The sequence below is a fragment of the Molossus molossus genome, unplaced genomic scaffold (assembly GCF_014108415.1).
Source record: "Molossus molossus isolate mMolMol1 unplaced genomic scaffold, mMolMol1.p scaffold_m16_p_21, whole genome shotgun sequence".
Taxonomy (NCBI): domain Eukaryota; kingdom Metazoa; phylum Chordata; class Mammalia; order Chiroptera; family Molossidae; genus Molossus; species Molossus molossus.
In genome coordinates this window covers 17725617-17746489 of record NW_023425357.1, presented here as the reverse complement: position 1 = coordinate 17746489, position 20873 = coordinate 17725617, and the positions used below count along the sequence as shown (strand labels likewise).

The window sequence follows — 20873 nt, the reverse complement described above, 5'->3', positions numbered from 1 at the left end:
GGAACCAGTGTTCCCAGGGTTCCCCAGAGTCAGGAGCAACATGGGGACCTATAGCCCTAAAGACTCTGTTTATTGTAGCCTTGTATAGAGCAAGAGCAGAGGAGACCTTTTTTTCTAATCCTCACCCAAAGATATTTTTACATTTATCTCCAGACAGAGTGGGAGGGGGAGTGAGAGAGAGAGAAAAAGAAACATCGATATGAGAGAGATACATCGACTGGTTGCCACCTGCATGACCCCAACCGGGGCCAGGGATGAACCGCAACTGCGGTACGTGCCCTTGGCTGGAATCAAACCTGGGACTCTGGTCTGCGGGCCTACATCTAACCGCTGAGCCAAACCGGCCAGGGCAGACTCTTTTTTGAACACTTTTGGCAATCCAATATGGAGTCACTGTTAGCCATGACAGTTATGTAAAGTGCTATGTCAAGACTGAGGTAATGGCCCTGGCCTGTTTGGCTCAGCGGTTGGAGCGTCGGCCTGCCGTTCAGAGAGACCCGGGTTCGGTTCCCGCTAAGGGCATGTACCTCGGTTGCAGTTTGTCCCCGGCCCTGATTGGTCGTGTGGGTGGCAGCCACTCGATGTGTCCCTTTCACGTCGATGTTTCGCTCGCTCTCTCTTCCTCTCCCTCCCTCCCGCTCTATCTGAACAAAAAGATGGATCCTGGGGTGAGGATAAAAAAATAAAAAAAAAGACTGAGGTAATGGGGTATAATGGGAATGCCCTTTGGTGGGGCCCAGAACACCCAAAACTACAAGTCTGAACACTTGGACAAGGAATTCATCTCGGATATGAGTGGGACTTCCACCCATTGTGGGCTATAAGAACTCAGAACTCCAACCATTCAATACTCCAGCTTGGCTGTACCATGGATCAACTCAGAGGCCCACTGAACCTCCGCTCCACCAGACCTGTGCCAACACTGTCACCTGGCTTGAGACTGATGCCTGCCTCTCTATCTGCGGACGTGGCCAGTGACCAGGACTTTGCAACAAACGATTGCTCTGCTTGCTTCTATCATGTAAGTCCCCCGACTCTGTCTATAACCTACATGTGACTCTATTGGATTATTGGGGAGGTCTCCCTTAATAAACCTGGCATTATGGAAAAACACAAATGTGTGTGGGTAACTCCTTTTTGGCAATGCTCCCTTGTTCATGACAGGCCTTGTCCAAGGACTTCCATAAAACCACAGTAGGAAGCAGCTACAAGCCAAGGCCACTTCAACCATGCCCCTTCCAGCTTCAAAACTGAGGTCACCTTGGGTGGGTAGCTCAGTTGGTTGGAGCATCGTCCTGTATACCAAAAGGTTGTGGGTTCGATCGCCAGTCGGGGCATGTATGGGAGTCAACTGATTGATGTTCCTCTCTCACATAGATATTTCCCCTCATCCCTCTCTTCTTCTCTCTCTTTAAAGAAACAGCAAAAGCAAAAAACTAAGGTCACTTTTGAATTTACTCCTCTTGGATAAAGAGGGGTGGATCACAGGATCAAAACATCCCCACTGACAAGGTCTTTAAGGAGGCTGAGAGTAATATCTACGGACCAGGCTACAGGGTTTCCTCTAAGAACAGTGTTAAGGGAATACTGGATGTTACAGTTTGTGGCATGCACAGTACGTGTACAGTTCTCAGAGCACTCACTGCATCCTTGAAGGACTTGTTAAAATAAAGGGCAGGCCTGGCCGGTTTGGCTCAGTGGTTAGAGCATCGGCCTGCAGTCCGGAGAGACCCGGGTTCAGTTCCCGCTGGGGGCATGTATCTAGGTTGCAGTTTGTCCCCGGCCCTAGTTGGTTGTGCGGGTGGTGACCTCTCCATGTGTCCCTTTCACATCGATGTTTCTCTCTCTCTCTGTTCCTCTCTCTCCCTCCCACTCTACCTGAACAAAAAATGGAAAAATGTCCTCGGGTGAGGATGATAAAAAAAAAAAAAATAGAGGGCAGGCATGTACCCTCAGCCTGTATGATTCTTTGTGCATTCCTAAAAGGTTCCTAGGAGATGCTGATAGTGCTGGTCTGAGAATACACTTTGATAAACACTCATCTCACACAAAAGAAAATGAATTTACTACCACATAAACTTGGGAGTAACCATGAGCTGTTGTGCAGTGTCCTTTCTGAGTGGTGTGTGACAAGCAGAGGGGGAAGAATCCTGTGTGAGATGGAAAGAAGGGATGGTGTGGGAAAGCCCCGGCCTGGGGATCAGGGGGTCATTTCTTGCTGGGTGGCCTCAGACATGACAGTGGTTCTTGGCTTCTCTGTACAGAATACCATTAACTACGAAGGGGCTTACTAGATCTGTCTAAGGCTCCTTCTACCTTGGATATTTTGAGATTCTGGGGTCTACTGTGGGGACATAGCATTCCCTGGGCAGGATCCTGAGGAGGCCCTGAGGAAGAGCCTGTCTGCAATGCAGCTGCCCATGCTCCCCGAGGAGTCCATGCAAGAAGACCCTATGCCTAAAGGACACCAGGGAACTGCCAAAAGCGGCATGAACACTTCCTCCAGAGTTATGGGCCCCTTCTCCACTGTTCACAAATGCATCACTTATATCATGATTCTTCTGCAAAAAATCTAAAAATATGCTGCTTTTGGTAACATGGATCTGTATCTGAAGAAAAGAGAGTTTATGAGAGAAAATAGAACAGAACAAGTTCAACCATGTGTCAACAGCAGAACTGGCGGTTCTGTGCCCCTAGCCTCTGCCATCCCAAGATCACCGGACCCTAAGGTAGAGGTCACTTTCAAGCTGCAGCTGCCACCAGGTACATCTTCCCAGATATTCTCTTTAGAATTGTCATTTAAGCTGAGAAAGCTCCTATACTATTGAGCACCTGGCTCCATTATGTGGCATCTTCAGTGTTAAAATTTGTCTGCCTCCATGAGGATTAATATCTGGCTTCATCTAGGGTAGTTTTAAAAAAAAAAAAAAAAAAGCCCAGCCAGTGTGGCTCAGTGGTTGAGCATCAACCCATGCACCGAGAGGCTGCAGGTTCGATTCCCAGTAAGGGCACATGCCCAGGTTGTGGGCCCAATCCCCAGTTGGGGGAATTCAGGGGGTGGCCAATTGATGTTCTCTCTCATCAATGTTTTTATCTCTCTCCCTCTCCCTTTTTCTCTCACTAAAAATCAATAAAAGGAAAAAAGTTTTTTAAATAAAAAATAAAAGTACAAAGCTACCTTACTGAGGGAAAAAGAAAAGCAAATCCACACATGTCCCAAGGCATACGTGTACATGCTGCTCACAACAACCACACCAGAGCCAGTTCAGTCTAGCTGAGTCTCTGTTTCAAGTAAAGGAAACCCATGCAAACAAGCCCCATGTTAGAGGGTGAGCAGGATGCCTGTCAGCAGCCCCCATCTCCAAGGTGGGCACTGATATTGAGTGTCTTTTCCAATTTGGCTTCGGGCAAGAAGCCCTTCCAGGTAGGAAGAGCCCCAATTCCTTCACCTTGTGGAGAACTGAGCCAGTGGGGATAGCAGTTTGGAGCTCCTAAGGACCCAGCCTGGAGGCAGAGAAAGCAGATGGGTAGGGCTGCAGGCCTCTGACACAAGAGCAAGGCACAGGTGGGGCTCTCTCTCATCTTGAGCTCATAGCTAGGAAATCCTCTTGCAAGAAAAATCCATACAGAAACCTGGAAACCATGGCACTATCAAGGGTGGTTTGGCCTATTCCGTGTGAAAGTGTCCCAGTAACTGGGATCTTGGCCAGCAGAGTGGGAGTTCTCATGCTCCCCGGGGCATACTGTCCCACTGACTGCATTTCCTCATGGGCACAGCACCACTTGTCCATCCCAAGCTGAACCCAGGCTTTCCACAGACCTCACAAATTTATGTACATCTCCATGTGTGCTCAGACCAAGCTCAAGCCTCAGCCGCACCAGGCAATAGGGGACAGAGCAAATGGGATAAAATGTGTGAACACAACTGCCCCAACATCAGAGTCTTAGAGGCCTGCTTGGTCATTCTGATTAGCAACCAAGCATGTATATGTTCATAAACTATTCACCTCAAACCTAAACTAAATGAATCCATGGTTCTACTTGCTAATCTTCTCATGTGGAAAACATGCTCCCCTTACAGCCCACCAAACCTGGGGTGTCATCAGAGATATGGGCATGAACTAACACAGCAGCAGGAAGCACTGGCAGAGAGTGGCCAAGCAGCAGTCCCAGAGATTCTGTTCATTCCCAAGTGTCAGGACAATGGGGGCTGGTGGGAGGGGAGGGAGAAGCAGCTTGAAGGACTGGTAACTGGATTGCAAGAGGTAACCCCTGAGCATTGAGGCTAAGAGTCAGACTCATTAGTGTGGATGGCCTGCCACATGGGCATCCAGGAAAAGAAGGAAAGGAGTCAAGAAACATCAGGATTAAAGGATGGTACAGCCAGGGTGGTGTCATTCCATGGGCAAGCTGGCACTGTTACCCCACCTCACCACAACTGCACAAGATGCTCTTGTTCCTGCTGCAGAGATGAGAAAACCAAATCTCAGGGCAGATAACTGACTTGTTCATAGTCACAAAGACACATGGCAAAGCATGAGCTTGAACTTCTTTCTGTCTGATTCCAAGTCCATGCTCACTGGGCAGCCTCACACAGGAAATGTGCACCGCAGAGCTCAGTGCCATCCCACACCACAGGGTGGGAAGTGCACTCCCCAGAGCACCGGTCACCCCACAATGCAGGACAAGAAGTGCATACCCCAGAGTCCAATGTTAACAGCACATTAATAAGATACAAGAATTTTAGAATTACATCCTATTTTCCTATTCACATTGAGAATAAGCCAAATTGGAATTTAAACCATCCAGCAGTGGTATTAGAATAACTCAAATATGGTTAAATGTCAGATTTGGTCTTACTGAAACCATGACAGGAATCCTGTGGTCCTGGGGGACAGAAGTGTGGAGCCAAAATGAGGTTATTTCAAACATAAACCTATTATTTAAAGACCTACTTTGGTCCCCAAATAATAAACATCCTATAAAGAAAGCAAGCCCTCTTTGGCAAGATTACTGCTCTCCTCAACCACCCACCCAACAATACCTTCTCCACTGCTGGCTGCTGAGGGAGGCCCAACAAAGAAAACACATGACCGCTATATAGACGGACAACTTGAGTGGGCAAGGCGACATTCTCAGCCTTTATCCCTGTTTAGATATGGTGAATGTGCTGAGGATAGGTGAGTGTGAGGAGGAGAGTAGGGCAAGGATTAGAAGGGGTGAGAAGAGGGTAAAGAGGAGAGGAGGTTAAGGATGAGAGGAAGACAAGGAGGAGAAAGAACAGGAAGAAAAGGAGGTGAGCAGGAGGAATAGACTTGGGCCAAGTGTTACCTTTTTCCCTGTTTGTTTCTCCACCATGTCGTTGCTGAGAGAAAATTCTTCTTGCTGTGGTGTTTTAGAACACCCACCCTTGGGCATCGTTCTTCTCCCCTTACTTGATCTTCATTTATACGGCCATTGCTTCGTCATCAACCGTCTGCTTCAAAAGAGAGGAAGAGGGTTCATGTTTGTTGAACTTAAAAAACAAAACAAAACAGGCAATCTCAAACTCATGACAGATGGACCAAATCAACATAACCAGTTCTTCTGATCAGCACATAGGAAAAGACTACTTAGGATGCACCCAAGTGGTCAATATCAGGAGGAATAAGGTCTACAATACATGACAGAGAACACGATGGGAAAAGCAAGAATTTCTCAGCTGCAAAAAGGATCAACCAGCAAAGGTAATGGCCATGCTTCTGGGCAGTGGTGGCCAATACCTGAGACCTCTGATTGCATGCTGGGTTCCAGCAGCTGTAGCTCTGCTCTTCAGGTCTGGGTACCACACAAGCCCTTCCCTCACCCAACATGGGCATAGTCACACCAAAGGTGCAGTACCTGCCCTTCAGATCTACAAATCTTGATCACCATCCTCTGGGACAATGGCCTCAACACCACTCACTACCTAGAAAAGCAGTTCCATTCCCACACTGCCCCCCAGACAGAAGGTCAGATGAAAATCATCATTATTCTTTTCAAGCACACCCAGTTCACCAACTTCTCCCAAATAAAATGTTCAGAGGGCAGTGATGTGACATCTCTGAAGGCGTTTCCAGAGCATGTCCAGGCAACTTTGATGCCAGACTCTACCTACTGAGCCAGATCCTGCACATGAGCCTGAGGCCCTGGCACCTGCATTTCCCATGAAATCCCAGGACACCTGATGTATTCATCATATTTTTATTTTCTGATATGTTAACACCTTAAAATTTGTGCTGTCTGGCCCTGGCTGGTTTGGCTCAGCAGTTAGAGCATCAGCCCACTGATCAAAGGATTGCAGGTTCAATCCCCAACCCCTGTCGGGGTGATGTGGGAGGCAGCCAATTAATGTTTCTCTCTCACATTGATATCTCCCCACCCACCCGCCTCCCTTCCACTGTTATCTAAAAGTCAATGGGAAAATATCCTATGGTGAGGATTAACCAAAAGAAAAAAGAAATAAAAAGTTTGCTATCTGGGAGAGATTGCCCTTTCCAGGGCTGGCCCTTTCTTTTCTTTTCTTTTTTTTTATAGCTTTATTTATTTATATGGGGAGGGGGGAGGAGAGGAGAAAGGCCCTGGTGTGCTCCCTCCGGGGAAAAAGAGCTCAGGACTGGCCCTTTCTTAGAGACAGCAAAGGGCTGCTGAAGTGGACATGCCTTTCGCACAAAAAACTACTAATCAGGTCCTATCTCACTTACACACAAGCGAATTATTTCCCCTGAGGAAAATCGTTCCAGCCACTAAGCAATACAGACCACCCTATAATCCACAGCTTAAAGAACTATTCAAATTAATCAACCCTAAACTGCTCACTCTGCCGTGCCTTGCCTTCCTGTGGAAACCCCAACAAAAGATCTGGCCAAGACTCCTCTCGCTCCTGTATTCTCCTCCTGACCACCCTAATGCTTTCCCCGGTAGCTCTGTGTGGCACAAAGTAACCTCTCTCTGGGACCAGCGTGAAGAACTTCCTTTCACATTTCCACTTGTGGCTACACTGACCTGACCCGGACATGGACATTCCCACAATACAGACCGCCTCTCTCTCCACTTCCCAGTCCTCCTATGCTTGTGCTATACATCACATCCAAGGGTTTAGTCGCACAGAGTAGGAGGAACAGGGAAAAGTAATTCTATTCCATCTTCCTAAAAGCCAATGCCTTACTTTTCATGCATTACTTTCATTGTCAGAGTTAGAAAACAATTTATACAAAACAAATTACATGTACTGTTTCATCTCCTTTTTCCAGTCATACGCTTTTGTGCTTATCCATTTTTTTTTTTTTTAATCCTCACCCGAGGACATTTTTCCATTTTTTGTTCAGGTAGAGTGGGAGGGAGAGAGAGGAACAGAGAGAGAGAAACATCGATATGAAGGGACACATCGAGTGGTTGCCACCCGCACAACCGACCAGGGCCGGGGACAAACTGCAACCGAGGTACGTGCCCTTAGCGGGAACCGAACCCGGGTCTCTCAGGACCGCAGGCCGACGCTCCAACCGCTGAGCCAAACCGGCCAGGGCTGTGCTTATCCATTTTGGATGAGTAATTTTTATAATAAACTCTATTATGGAATTAAACAGCCTCTATTATGTATGATGTGTAGCTTTGGGGACACGTGTTCAAAAGCATTCGGTAAGTGGCAGTACCCTACTCTTCCTACTTCCTGTCTGCTGAAGATCGATCTGTACCCTTCAACCATGCCTTCGGGAGATCCTTTTGGTGTTTACCTGACTTAAGAACACCCAAATTTATTTTGGAAAGAGGGACACAGCTGACCAATTTTATTCACTTCCTTCCCCAGCACACAATGCAGGTTAACTGGATACTGTCACCCATGTTCTGATGGCAGAGGCCAGAAATGACATTTTCTATCCCTGCTTGAAGCTACAAATTCTAAATTCTCCTCCAATTTTCCACTATAGAACTGAAACATCTCAGCTTGGAGGAATGGCATATCAGAGCCTATCTCAGGGATAGCTGTTGAAACTCATTACTGTGTGGGAATTCATCAGCAATGTTACATTAGAAATTTAAAGATTATCCGGAAGTTAAATTTTTAAAAAATCCTGACTGCCTGCTCTCATAATGGAAAAACTGAGCAAAGTAATCATGGGATATTCAACCCTCCAGCTCCTGGATGTGAACACATGAGTCTGTGGAGAAGGTGCAGAAAACAACCAGAACAGCCCAGGAGTGGCCGCAGTGCAGACCCCGCAGTTCCTGGACCCTGATCTCATAGCCCACTTCACAGCATCTCAACCAGGAGAGCATACAGACAGCCACTTCATTCTTCAAACAATTGATTTCATTCAGTGTCCCTGAGTTGGCTCTGCTGGATGGTCTCTCCATTCAAAATGGAGTTCTGAGGCCCCTGAACTGACCTGAGAAGACCTGCCTCCTTCTCCCACTCCCACCACCCTCCCCCTAGGAAAGGCTACACAGTGGTTACTGGACAGCATCAAGAGAATATGATGTTTCCAGAACAAATGCCCCCAACCTCCAATGCCTAATTATCTTTAAAAACAACCAAAGCTGTGGGCCAGAGAAAATGGTGATGTGAGTTCTGAGCTTGTTCATTCAGAATTTCTTACATTTTCAAAGTGCCCTCAAAAACTGGAGGGCAAGGTGTTCTACAGGTGGACATTACAACTAGGCTAAGTTCTGATGTGACACCCAGCCACACTGGGAAAGAGCTCTGCTCACCATGCCCCAGGACCTGTGACGGAGGTAACATCTCAAAGTACAGGTTGAACCCACAAAGTGGTTGTCCTCTAAGGTGTACCAATGATTTCTTAGTACCATGTAACCATGAAATGGTCCACCAATGTATGCTGTCATAACTGTTGTTAGTATTATAATTAAAACACTGAGACCTCGGGGTACCAGTCTTTGGGTCCAATTCCTCTGACCTAAACTTTGGCACACAATCCTCTGCAACAGGCAGTTTGTCTTCTGCTACCAGGAGACTCACTAGTATTTTCATTTTGTGACCAACCAACCAGTTAACTCCATGTGATCTATCAGAGTGAGGGCAGGTCCATTCCTCATCAGGACAACCTGAGGGACATTACACACTGACAACTGGTCAAGCATGCTATGTCCTGTCCTGGCCCACGGACCACCTAGGCACCTCACTCATGAGATCCTCATGTCTGGGCGTGGTGCTTGTTAAAAAAATACCTCAATATTCAGCCCTGGCCGGTTTTGCTCAGCGGTTAGAGCATCGGCCTGCGGTCTAGAGAGAGAGACCTGGGTTCGGTTCCCGCTAAGGGCATGTACCTCGGTTGCAGTTTGTCCCCGGTCCTGGTTGGGTCATGTGGGTGGCAACCACTCGATGTGTCCCTTTCACATCAATGTTTTTTTTTTTCTCTCTCCCTCCCTCCCACTCTATCTGAACAAAATATGGAAAAATGTCCTCAGGTGAGGATTAAAAAAAACACAAAAAAACAAACCTCAATATTCAGCACTAATTAGGAAAACCAGGACAATGACAATCGTTTCCTGGTACATCCCAGTACACTAGACCCATCTCTTTAAGGAGCAATCAGTGAAAGAGAGATCATAAAGGCCGTTAGTGATAAAGAGACAAAGCTCAGATTTGCCAGTGACACGTTCCAGTTGAGTTTCTGGGAAAGCTGGATGCACAAGTCAATCTATACCATTCCTCACATGACCCATCATCCATCCAGTGAGCTCCCTGGGCATGCCAATTTTTATTGTTTTCTCGCGACAAACTAGATGAGAACAAAAGCTCAAACGCTTGGTCATCCTGACTATCCCAGAGGCTACTGGTCCCTCGGACTCCACACCAACTTGTGCCCTCTTCCTGGTCAGCCTCTCCCTTGGCTGCAGGAAGTGGCTATGCCAGCCAAGGAAATGATGCAGATGAAGCAGGACCACCAGCAACTCCAGTCAACACTGTGAGACCTCCTAGAGAAGCTGACTCCCTACATCAGGAGCCAGGCTCTAGAGCACTGCTGTGAAGCCCAGGAAGAGGCTGGGACCACACAACAGTTGACACAGTAGAAACAGTCTTCATGGCTAACAATTCTCCCTTCTAGACAGTTACAAGGCTGTCTGTACTCAGGCCGTGGTACTTTCTGATCAACGTGCTCCACAGCTGACCACAACTCAATAGATGACCAACAAAGGCTTACCCCTGGAAGACCACCTTCTTCCTGGAGGTGACCTGGCTATCCCTTGCTCATACATACTATAAGTACAGCCTGAATCCCCTTGCTTCCAGTATCAGAAGAAGTCTACTATAAACTCAGGGATGCTCTAATCCCAATTGAGACAAAACACTCCACAGCACACTGGGACACACGCTGAGTTGACACTGAGCACCTGGGAAATGTCTACAATATAGTATGAAGGTGGCAAAGGATAGCACAGCTGGTCTGAGCCCTGCCTTGGCCACTAACCAGCTCCTGCACAGAAAAAAGCAGCTGGATACAGGCCCTGTTTCTGCACCTCCAAACTGAAGGGCAGCTGTTCCACGTTCGTAGGCTGTTGGGGACATGAAGACCATTCAGGAAAGCACTCAAGAGAATCTGAAGTAGAGGGAATTTTCTAAAATGAGACGCTGTCACATTCCATGAGTCACATTGGAATTTGCCAATTACCTGGCAGCTGCGTGTCAACCCCCCCCCCCCCAAAATCTATTTAGCCTGGAGGGAAGCAAGAACTGTCTGTAGCCAGGCCCCTGACCCATGATCACAAAGGACAGGAAAGGCCATCCAGTCCTGTACCTATGCACATTGCAGGTGGCCCACAGCCCACAAAAACTCCACGTGATATCCACTAGCAAAATCTTCCTGCCTGCCTGCTGTGGGGCCCTGCATCTATGGATCTGGAGAGACAATCATTCAAAGAGCTGACAAGACAAATGTGACAAGTGGCCTTTGGACAAGGAAGACAAGGTATGTTTCTTCCCAAAGGTGCTTTGAACAGCCTTCAAGTATGAGAACTGCCAGCAGATCCAGCCCCCACCCATACCCCAATAAACACACTCAGGGTCTTTGTTTAAGCTAGCCATTCCAAATAGCACACAGACTTCCCTTCTCTACACACAATATTACACAGCAGGTCATGGGCAGGAGACACAGCACATGTGAAAGAGGCTCCTCCAAGATAAAACCTGATGCAGGAAGGTGACAGGCACTACCCTCAATGCCTGCAGCTCAGCAAAAATCCTAGGAATTTTACCGCTATCCTGCCTTAAGTGTCAATCTAACAGCAACAGGAATCAGAAGGCATTTTTAATGGCCTTATGTAGATCAGAGCTACAATCCAAGTGGAAAAAGACAGAGCCTGTTAAAGTTCCCAAAGGCACTAGGGGCCTTGTGGGCTCAGCCAGCTGGAGCAGCTCTGCCAGGGAGATCACAATGGAACAAAGACGCAGGGTCAAAAGCCCTGACCACCTGGTACAGGCCACACACATCAGTGATCAAGGAAAACCACCAGGACCCAGGGCACCTCCTCCAGCTGAGCTGCAACCACCAGAAGAGGACAGGCAGCCAGAGAGGAAGACCCACTTGAACAAGCACACACACCAGGAGTGCAGAGAACATTAAGAACCCCTACTTACACAGCAGGAAAAGACAAGGAACAAAACAGAGTGCTACAAAACAGAAACAAAGGATTAGAAACAACCTTACTATCAGAGTAGAAAAATTTAAGGAGAGAGAATAAAAGGTCAGAAATTTAAAAATAAGATAGGCCCTGGCTGGGTAGGTAGCTCAGTTGATTAGAGTGTCATTCCAATATGCCAAAGTTTAGAGTTCGATCCCCAGTCAGGGCACATACAAGAATCAACCAATGAATGCATAAATAAGTAAAACAACAAATCTCTCTCTCTCATCAATGTTTAAAAAATAAATGAATGAAATCAAAACAAGATAAAACGTTAAGTTCTTGAGAATCAATCCAAAACTCTCTGCCAAACAAAGGCAAAGACTTTATACCAAAGAAATAATTAAAAAAAAAAAACAGCCAAGGACATGCCTTTTTAAACAAAAAGAATCTGAGGGCACACAGCAGAAATGAACGGAGCCATAACCCTGCCTAGCCTCCAGAAATCCCACCCACTAAAGACATCAGGACAAGGACAGTGCCAAGGTCCTCCATGAGAGAGTGAGAATCAGATTTCATCAGAATTCTCATCAACTTTATGAATGCCAGATGACAATAGAGGCCTAGACCTGAGAAAAGAATTTCCACACTGAAATACCCAACTCAGCCATACTGTCAATGACAGTAAGAGCAAATTGAAGACACTTTTAAAAAACCACGTGTAGAAAAGTGAAGTTAACCTCCCCTATACCTCTTCTCGGAGAGTCAACATACTATAGCCTCAGGCCAAAGCCAGCCCATCTCCATTCAACCTGAGAATGGGTTTTATATTTTAAATCCTTGGGGATTAGTCCACAAGAAAATCAAGACTAATATTTTGTGACAAATGAAAACTGCATGGAATAAGAATTTTTGTGTCCAGAAACAAAGTTTTACTGGACCTCAGCCATGCCCAGATAGATTGCAGCTCTGGTCCACAGATGTCTTCACACTGTAAGGGTGCGTAGACCTGGATCCTACCCAGGACCCCCCCTAGTTCAGCGGTTCTCAGTGTTGTCTGTAGGTCCTGAAGATAACTGGGGCCCTTTCATAATAATATCAAGAGCTACCTGCCTGTGCCAAGGTACACATGGTCATGACCCAGAAGGAAGCAAGTTCCTTATGGTCCCTGTGCTCCTTGCTGTCACACAATCACAATAAAACAAGCCACTATCACCTATGCTCTCCTCAACAGAGCAGCAACAATGATAAATTTTAGCTCTGGTCGGGTGGCTCAGTTGGTTGGAGTATCATTTGCGGGTTCGATCCCCAGTCAGGGCATGTATGGGAAGCAACCAACTGATGTATGTCTCTATCTCTGTCTCTCTTCCTCCCTCCCTCTCTTTAAAAAAAAAAAAGGTAAAAACATATCCTCGGGTAGGGATTTTAAAAAGTATACATTTTAGCCCTGGCCGGTTTAGCTTAGTGGTTAGTGTTGGCCCGCTGACCACAGTCCCAGGTTTGGTTCCTGCTAAGGGCACCTTGGTTACAGTTTGGCCCTGGCCCCGGTTGGGGTCGTGTGGGTGGCAGTCAGTTGATGTGTCTCTCTCACACTGATGACTGATGTCTATGTCTGTCTGTCTGTCTGTCTGTCTCTCTCTCTCTCCCTCCCTCCCTCCCTCCCTCCCTCCCTCCCTCCCTCTTACTCTATCTGAAGATAAATGCAAAAATGTCCTTGGGTAAGGCTAAAAAAAAAAAATTGTACGTTTTATTAAACTGTAAACCTTGAATCCTTGTCCTTCCAATATTCTGTGACAAGCTGGAAGCATGTGTGAAGCACTTCTGCTGCATATCAAAGCATAACACTCATCTGAAGAAAACCTGCAAGTATGTAAGTTGCTAGATGAACTAGCTGCGTTTTTATGGAACACAAGTTTTACATGAAAGACTCTTTCAGACAAACTATTATTATTAAGAACTGGGTATCTGGCATTTACTTTATCAAAAACGAACAAACTGAGCCTATCACTTCAAGGAAAAGTAATAGTAGTTGTGGCCAATAATAAAATTTGAACTTTCAAGTACAATCTGAATTTTAGAAAACTTGTATCCATCTCCATTAATCTGACACTATCTCAATGCTGAAAGACATTTTAATGAGATTGGTGGCAATATAAAAAGGTTATTTTGTAAATAACATGTAATATAACATGTCAACATTTGGAAGATCTACATAATTCAGTGAACCAATATTTTCCAAATGACTAATACAGGATATTACAAAACAACACACAGGAAAGACTCATCCATGCACAGAACACAACAATGGGACTGCAGTGCTAACACTGAACCAACAGGATTTTCGGAGCCTGCACTGCACTCCTGTTAAAGTAGAATCCACAATCATGTGAGAAAATTCCCAGTGTCTCCCCCTCTCCTACTACATGTCTGTGAGAGGCTGGATTTTTTTTTCATACTTTAAACAAAACAGCAGAGTGCAACAGGTGGAGTGCAGGCACAGACAGTATGTCCAGCTGTCTTATTTAAGCCAGGTATTAAGAGATCTGCAGATATATAAAATAATGCTAATTTTTCACTAAATTTTTGTGATTTCTTTTGTAAAATAGTTACCTTTCATTAAATGTATTTATATGTAATAGTTAACTAAATATTGAAATAGTTTCTGCTTTACTTTTTAAGACAATGTTTTAATGTAACAATTTGAAAGCTACAACCCACATACCAAAAGCTCTGTGGGGTCCTCACTAATCCTCAAGCCCAAGAAGTCTGGGAACTTCTGCAACCACAAGGGCAGGAAAAGACTTGCACTCAGGAAGTGATGAACCAAAAACCAGGAGAGCAGTGGTGTGAAAGTCAAAATGACTACTGCACCCAAATTATCGTAAGAAAAAAAGCGGGAAAAAAGTCTTAAGAGGAAAAAAAAGAACTCATGCAAATAAACTTAAAATTGAAAGTAAAGAGCCTCAAAATGAAAATCAAAGTTATTTAAAAGCTGAAGCAACACTGTTAAAATAGCATGATGCTGATATAGCACTAACCAACAGCAGAGCCAGAAACGACCCTGGGCCCATAAGTGAACACTAACTTATGACCACAGAGAGACCACAGGGCATGAAAGACAGTTTTGTCCACTGAGTTTTGGGACAACTGGACATCCATATGGAAAAAACTAGACATGATTCCCACTTACACCATAAGAAACCAGTTCCAGACAGATTACAAATCTAAATGTAAAAGGCACAGCCATTACGCTATTAGGCAATAGTAACAGCTTCACAGCTTTAAGGTAAAAGTAAGATCTTTTCATCAGAAACATTAACCATAAGGAAAAGTCTAAAAATCTGGACATTTTGAAAATAACAAATTTTGTTCATTGAAGGTCAACTTTTCACAAAGGAGAAGAGAGTATTTCCTACACATGCACTTGACAAACAGGTCTCATTCAAAATATATATATAAAGAATTCCTACAAATCAATGTGAAAAAGACAAATCATCTAATGCATAAATGGACACGAGGTTTAGGAACTTCACAAAAAGAGGAAACCCACAAGCCCAGTAAGTCGATGAAAAGTTATCAGCTTTTTTGACAATCAAGTAAATGCAAACAAAATCAAAACATGGTATCAGGTATCAGAGAAGATCTACAACAAAGGAAGCTGATATAATCTAATGGGAGTATGAACCAATGCAATAAGTCTGGCACTAGCTACTCAGATTGAACATACACATATCCTACAATCCAGCAATTTCATCCTGGACACACATCTAAAAGAAATGCAAGCACAAATGCACCAGGACACAGGTACAAGAATGTACACTGCAGCAAAGTGTGTAAGAGGGCCACACTGGTAGTATGGCACTGTGATGGTGACAAAGAATAATATTCAGCAGTGACAACACACAACCCGAATGAGTCTCACAAATAATGTTGAGGAAAAAAATACATTATATCTTTACACAGATTTCCAAAAACACTCAACTACAATGTTTAGGGATGCATACTTAGGTGACAAGACTGTAACAAAAATAAGGACCTGATTATCATAGAATTCTGGAGAATGGTGGGGGCTGGGGCACCATGACTAGGAGGCTGACCAAAGGGTATTTCTGAGTGAAGGGTTACACACGTGTGTTCTTTGTGATGAGTAAATTGTACATTTTCGCTTTGTGGACTTTTAGGTGTTATGTTACATTTCACAATAAACAGTTTTAAAATAAAGTTAAAAAAAGCTGGATATGTTCAAAACATCGTACACACTATATATACTCTAGCAGGACTTTAGAAAGTAAAAGGTTGGTTATCTGACTTTGTTGTAGGACTGGTCTCTCTCAAGTGGCACCAGCTCCAGAAAGGGATGGTGAACCCCCATGACCCTATGTGATCCTGTTGAGAATTATGCAGACATAATGAAGTAGCAGCTCATGGCTTCCCAACATTTGGAGTGAATCTAACCTATGCACAAGCCACTGTAATTGCAGAACAGAATGAAAAGTGAAAACTTTGATAAAGGTAAACACATAGCTTTAGAATGTGAGAGGTTAAGAGGAGCTGGAAAAAAACAAAACAAAACCCAGTAAGAAAAATAGCTGTCTTACACAGAAGGAACTAAGATACAGACTAAATGAGATGAAAGTCAAAGAAATGTAGGCACACTCCTGAAAGGTACATAACCAAATAACTAAAAATAATAATAACCATAAAGCATTGAATGGAGGAGGGGTGAGTCCAAGATATCTTCTAAGGCTAATCTGTATAGAAATTAACTGAGTGACCAGGAGTAGACAAAAACACAAGTGGAGAGAAAGATCAGAAAGAGGTCCCAGGCACACTCATGCATTTCTGCTGGGAATGCAGAAGAGGACAGCCCTCTAGGAAGAGGCTGTGGAGTGGCAGCCTGTGGTATCATGTACATCTCACCCTGTAACCCAGCTATCACACTGCTAGATCTGCCCCAAGATGCACGAACAAGGACGAGAAAGGGAGGCACAGGGCAACATACTACAACACTACCTAGAGAAGTACTGAGACACAAAGTCCACCTATTAGGTGGCTTCTCAGGTCATGCAGCATATCTACACTGTGAAGCAGGACAAAAGGGGGAATGATTTATTACTATGGAGTGACTGCTATATTATCATCAAGTAAAGAATACAATTAGGTGAGTACAGCTATGCTTGTGGTAACAAATACAGAATATGCAAGGCTGGTTCAACATTAAAAAAATCAGTCAATGCAATCCACCATATTAACAGGCTAAAGAAAAAAATTACATAATCCTAACAATTGGTGCAGATAAATAAAGTATTTAACAAAATTCAATATTCACCCTAAAAACTCTTGGCACAATAGGAGTACTACAGAGAAATATGCTCAATACAGCCAACATTCACAACAGTAAAAAAAAACTGAATGTTTTCTACCCAAGATCAGGTACAAAGCAAGGATGTCTCCTCCCAGCACTGGTAAATGGACATGGCACTGGCCAGAGTAATAAGGCAAGAAGAAGTAAAAGGCATGTAGATTGGGAAGGAAGAAATACAATAGTAAAACTTTCTACAGTGGTCCCTCAGTATCCACTGGGGAACTGATTCCAGGAACCCCCTACCCCTGCAATGGATACCAAAATCCATGAATGCTCAAGTCCCTCATACAAAATGGCATACAGTATTTGCACACAACCTACCCACATCCTCCTGTATATTCCTCCTGTATATCATCTCTAGATTACCTACGTTACCTTAATACAAAGTAAATGCTATATAAACAGTAGTTGTATTGAGGAGAAAAAAGTCTGTACATGTTCAGTACAGGTACAGCAACTATGATAGGCTTAACTACACTGTACATTTCAGAAGCAAAAGTTTTTTGTTTGTTTTTTTAAGTATGTTCAATTCATGGTTAATTGAATCTGCAGATGTGGAAACTGTAGATACAGAGGGCCAACAACAGTATCTGATAATGACATGATTGTCTATCTATAAAATGAAAAGGAATCTGCCAAAAACTCCTAGAAATAAAGGGTTCAAGAAGGTTGCAGAATACCACATCAACCCACAAAAATTCACTGTATTTCATAAAACTGCAATAAACATATGAAAACAAATAAAAACAATACCATTTACAATTTGATCTAAATAAATATGAAATGCTTATGTATAAGTCTAAGAAGACCTATAAAAATTTTAGGGGGGTGGGAGGAAACAAGAGAAAATCTTTAAGACCTAGGGCTAAGTAATGAGCTCTTAGAGCCCTGGCTAGTGTGGCTCAGTGGATAGAACATCGGCCCTCACACTGAAGGGTCAAGGGTTCGATTCCCACTCAAGCATGTACCTGGGTTGCAGGTTCCATCTTAGGCTTTGGTTGGGGAATATGCGCGAGGCAACCAATTAATGTGTGTTACACACCCTTTTCCTCCCTCTCACTCACTTTAAAATTCAATGGGGAAAAAATATCCTCAGGTGAGAATTAACTTAAAAAAAAAAATTCTTAGATATGACACTAAAAGTACAATGCACAAAAGAAAAAATCTCAACAAAATTTACAACTTTGGTCTGTGAAAGACCTAGTTTATAGGGTGAAAAGACGAACTGCAGCTAGGCAGAAAATATCTGAAAAACACAAATCAAACAACTTATACGTAGAATAAGCAATCAAAATAATAGTCAACAACAATCCAACTAGAAAATGGACAAAAAACAGGAATACACATTTCACCAATGAAGAGATATGAAAGCTAAACAGCAACTTTGGGAACTGTGTTATACAGATCTGCTAAGGTGTTTTCAAAACCAGGGTCAATCCCAGAATCATTTAGCATGATAAACAGCCATTTTTTAAAATGTGAAATAACAGCCCAGCCAGTACGGCTCAGTGGTTGAGTGATGACCCACGGACCAAAAGGTCACCAGTTCGATTCCTGGTCAGGGCACTTGCCCAGGTTGCAGGCTTGATCCCCGATGGGGGCATGCAGAAGGCAGACTATCGATGTATCTCACGTCGACGTTTCTATCTCTCTCTCCCTTCCTCTCTCCAAAAAAAACCAATAAAAACATTAAAAAAATAAATCAGTGATGGATCCTTCACTACCCATCTCTCAAACAGGGAAGGGTAGAACTAAGGATGGAGACCCCTGAAGATGATATTCTAAATACTTCTCTTGAAAAAACACTTTGGTACCTGGAACTGTCGGTGAGCATACCTTAGCTTCCACAGTATGTCCTCTGTCCTTCTTTGAGAAGCCATTCTCTTCTCATCACTTTACTCTCCCCAAATAGTGAGGTCCAGCCACTTCCAACTGCAGGCTGGCACAGAGCTACAACTGATGCAAAGTGACAACAAGATGTACCACCCTGCTGGGTGCTCAGTATACTGTGAGATCCCTAGGAGAAGTGTCAGGGTGGGAAGGCCAGGATCTGACCTGGGTGCAAAGACTGGTGGGCATTAGGCTCTGCCTATGCTCCACTGCAGGTGCCATTCTAGACATGCCCCAACTGACAAGAATGCACAGACCACCAAAGCCATGTCACATCCACACTGACTTATGCAAAACCTGCAAACAGCCCAAATGTCTATCAGCAGGAGAGCAGATGGGCCATGATGGCACCATGACAGCATACTGTTGGTAAGTTTCCTATGGTGCTAGAAGTGCATACTGGGGTGGGGGTGGGGGCACACACAATTCCATCTTCATTTGGGTGGTTGCACAGGTGTATGTCATTTCCTGCACCACCATTGGCACGTGAGGCCTTTGCATTCAGGGGTCTCTGCCATCCTTGAGCTTCAGATAAGATTGGCTCTCCCACCAAGATCCCGCATGCACCCAACATTTGGCATATTGCCCCCCTCACTACCCTACCTACCAAACCACCCCTCTGAAAGTTCTGTGCTACTTCATTACCCTGAGAAAGGACACCAGATGACATCACCTTGGTGTGAAGCCCCTCACACACACAGGTTCAAGGGTGAGATGACCCTCCACATAAACCTTAGCTGTGGGCCTGAAGAACAGGAGCAAGTGTCCACTGAGAGGGAGACCTATTCTCTTTTTTGCTTTGTTTTTCGTCCAAGAATAACTCCTGAGTTTTCTCTAGGCCCATGCTACTAGAGGGTAACAAGCAGACATGCAGCAGCTGGTGGCAGGACACTATAGTGAGACATGCTTGAAGTCTGTTTGATGACTTTCAGGCAGATCTTTTATTAGAATTTCTAAATTAAGAAGTGATGGTGGACATCACAGGAAACTCAACTTAGACACTTTTCCTGCCAGTTGGTTAAAAAAGCTGTAACTGTTACTTTACTGATGGGTTTTTGGCCACGTGACCATGTAGCCAGGAGATCTGAGGACTCAGAACCACTGTCTTCAGAAGTGGTAAAGGCCCAGGGCCAAGATAGGAGCAGCAGTTTATTTTGTTCACTGCCTTCACCAGAGCCTAAAGCAGCCTGGATGGGATAGGTGCTCAAGAAACATTTGTTGAACCCTGGCCAGGTAGCTCAGTTGGTTCAAGTGTTGCCCAGATACGCCAAAGTTGTGGGTTCAATCCCCATCAGGGCATATATCAACCAATGAATACATAAATAAGTGGAACAAAAAATTGATTTTTTTTCCTCTCTCTCTCTCAAATCAATAAATAAAAATTTTAGATAAAGGAACACTTACTGAATAAAAACACACAAGAGCACCCAACACACACACCCTTAAAGACTGCATCTCCAGTCTCCTGCATGGAAAATCCCTCACACTTTCCTACAAGATTCAGATAACAGCCACCAACTCTGCAACAATGATGGGAACCAGAACTTCCACAAGACATGAGGTACCCTGTTTACAAGAGATGCCTTCCAAGGACGAGAGGAGGAAAACTACCTGCTAAAGCAAGTCCTCCTGAGGGACATGGCTGACATGTCCCTGTCTGTGGTTCATCCACTCTGTGCAACTATTAGCATTCTTGTGCTACCCCCAGGATGGTCTAACTGGAGCTGGACAAACCAAAGGAGAGATGATGAAAAGATTTCATACAAGTACAACATTTTAGATATCAAGAACATCTTCCCATTAGAACTTCAAATTCAAATGTCAAAACAAAAGACAGGGTGAAGATGTTAAGCAGGGTACTTCTATTAAATGTTACAAGGAGGAGACATAACTAGCGGCTTAGATTCTTTATCCCCCATGATCAAACACAGCAAGTGCCACAGGCTCTGGGTCTCAGTACACAGTATAAGACACACACTTACATAGTGCTCATTATTTTATTTTATTTTTAAAATATTTT

At 44.4% G+C, this 20873-nt stretch overlaps 1 protein-coding gene across 17 annotated transcripts in view; it reads right to left on the bottom strand.

Moving 5' to 3' along the window:
- Nucleotides 1-20873, bottom strand: part of ANKRD11 (ankyrin repeat domain 11) — a 230768-nt gene that overhangs the window by 47064 nt on the left and 162831 nt on the right. For 11 of the 17 annotated variants that reach the window (XM_036275401.1, XM_036275400.1, XM_036275398.1 and 8 more), the window contains one exon: nt 5332-5479. In XM_036275401.1, coding sequence (XP_036131294.1) covers nt 5332-5418 — 87 coding nt within the window. In that variant the 5' untranslated portion in view covers nt 5419-5479. The remainder of the gene's footprint in view (nt 1-5331; nt 5480-20873) is intronic. The other 6 variants (XM_036275399.1, XM_036275402.1, XM_036275404.1 and 3 more) reach the window with 1 other exon arrangement.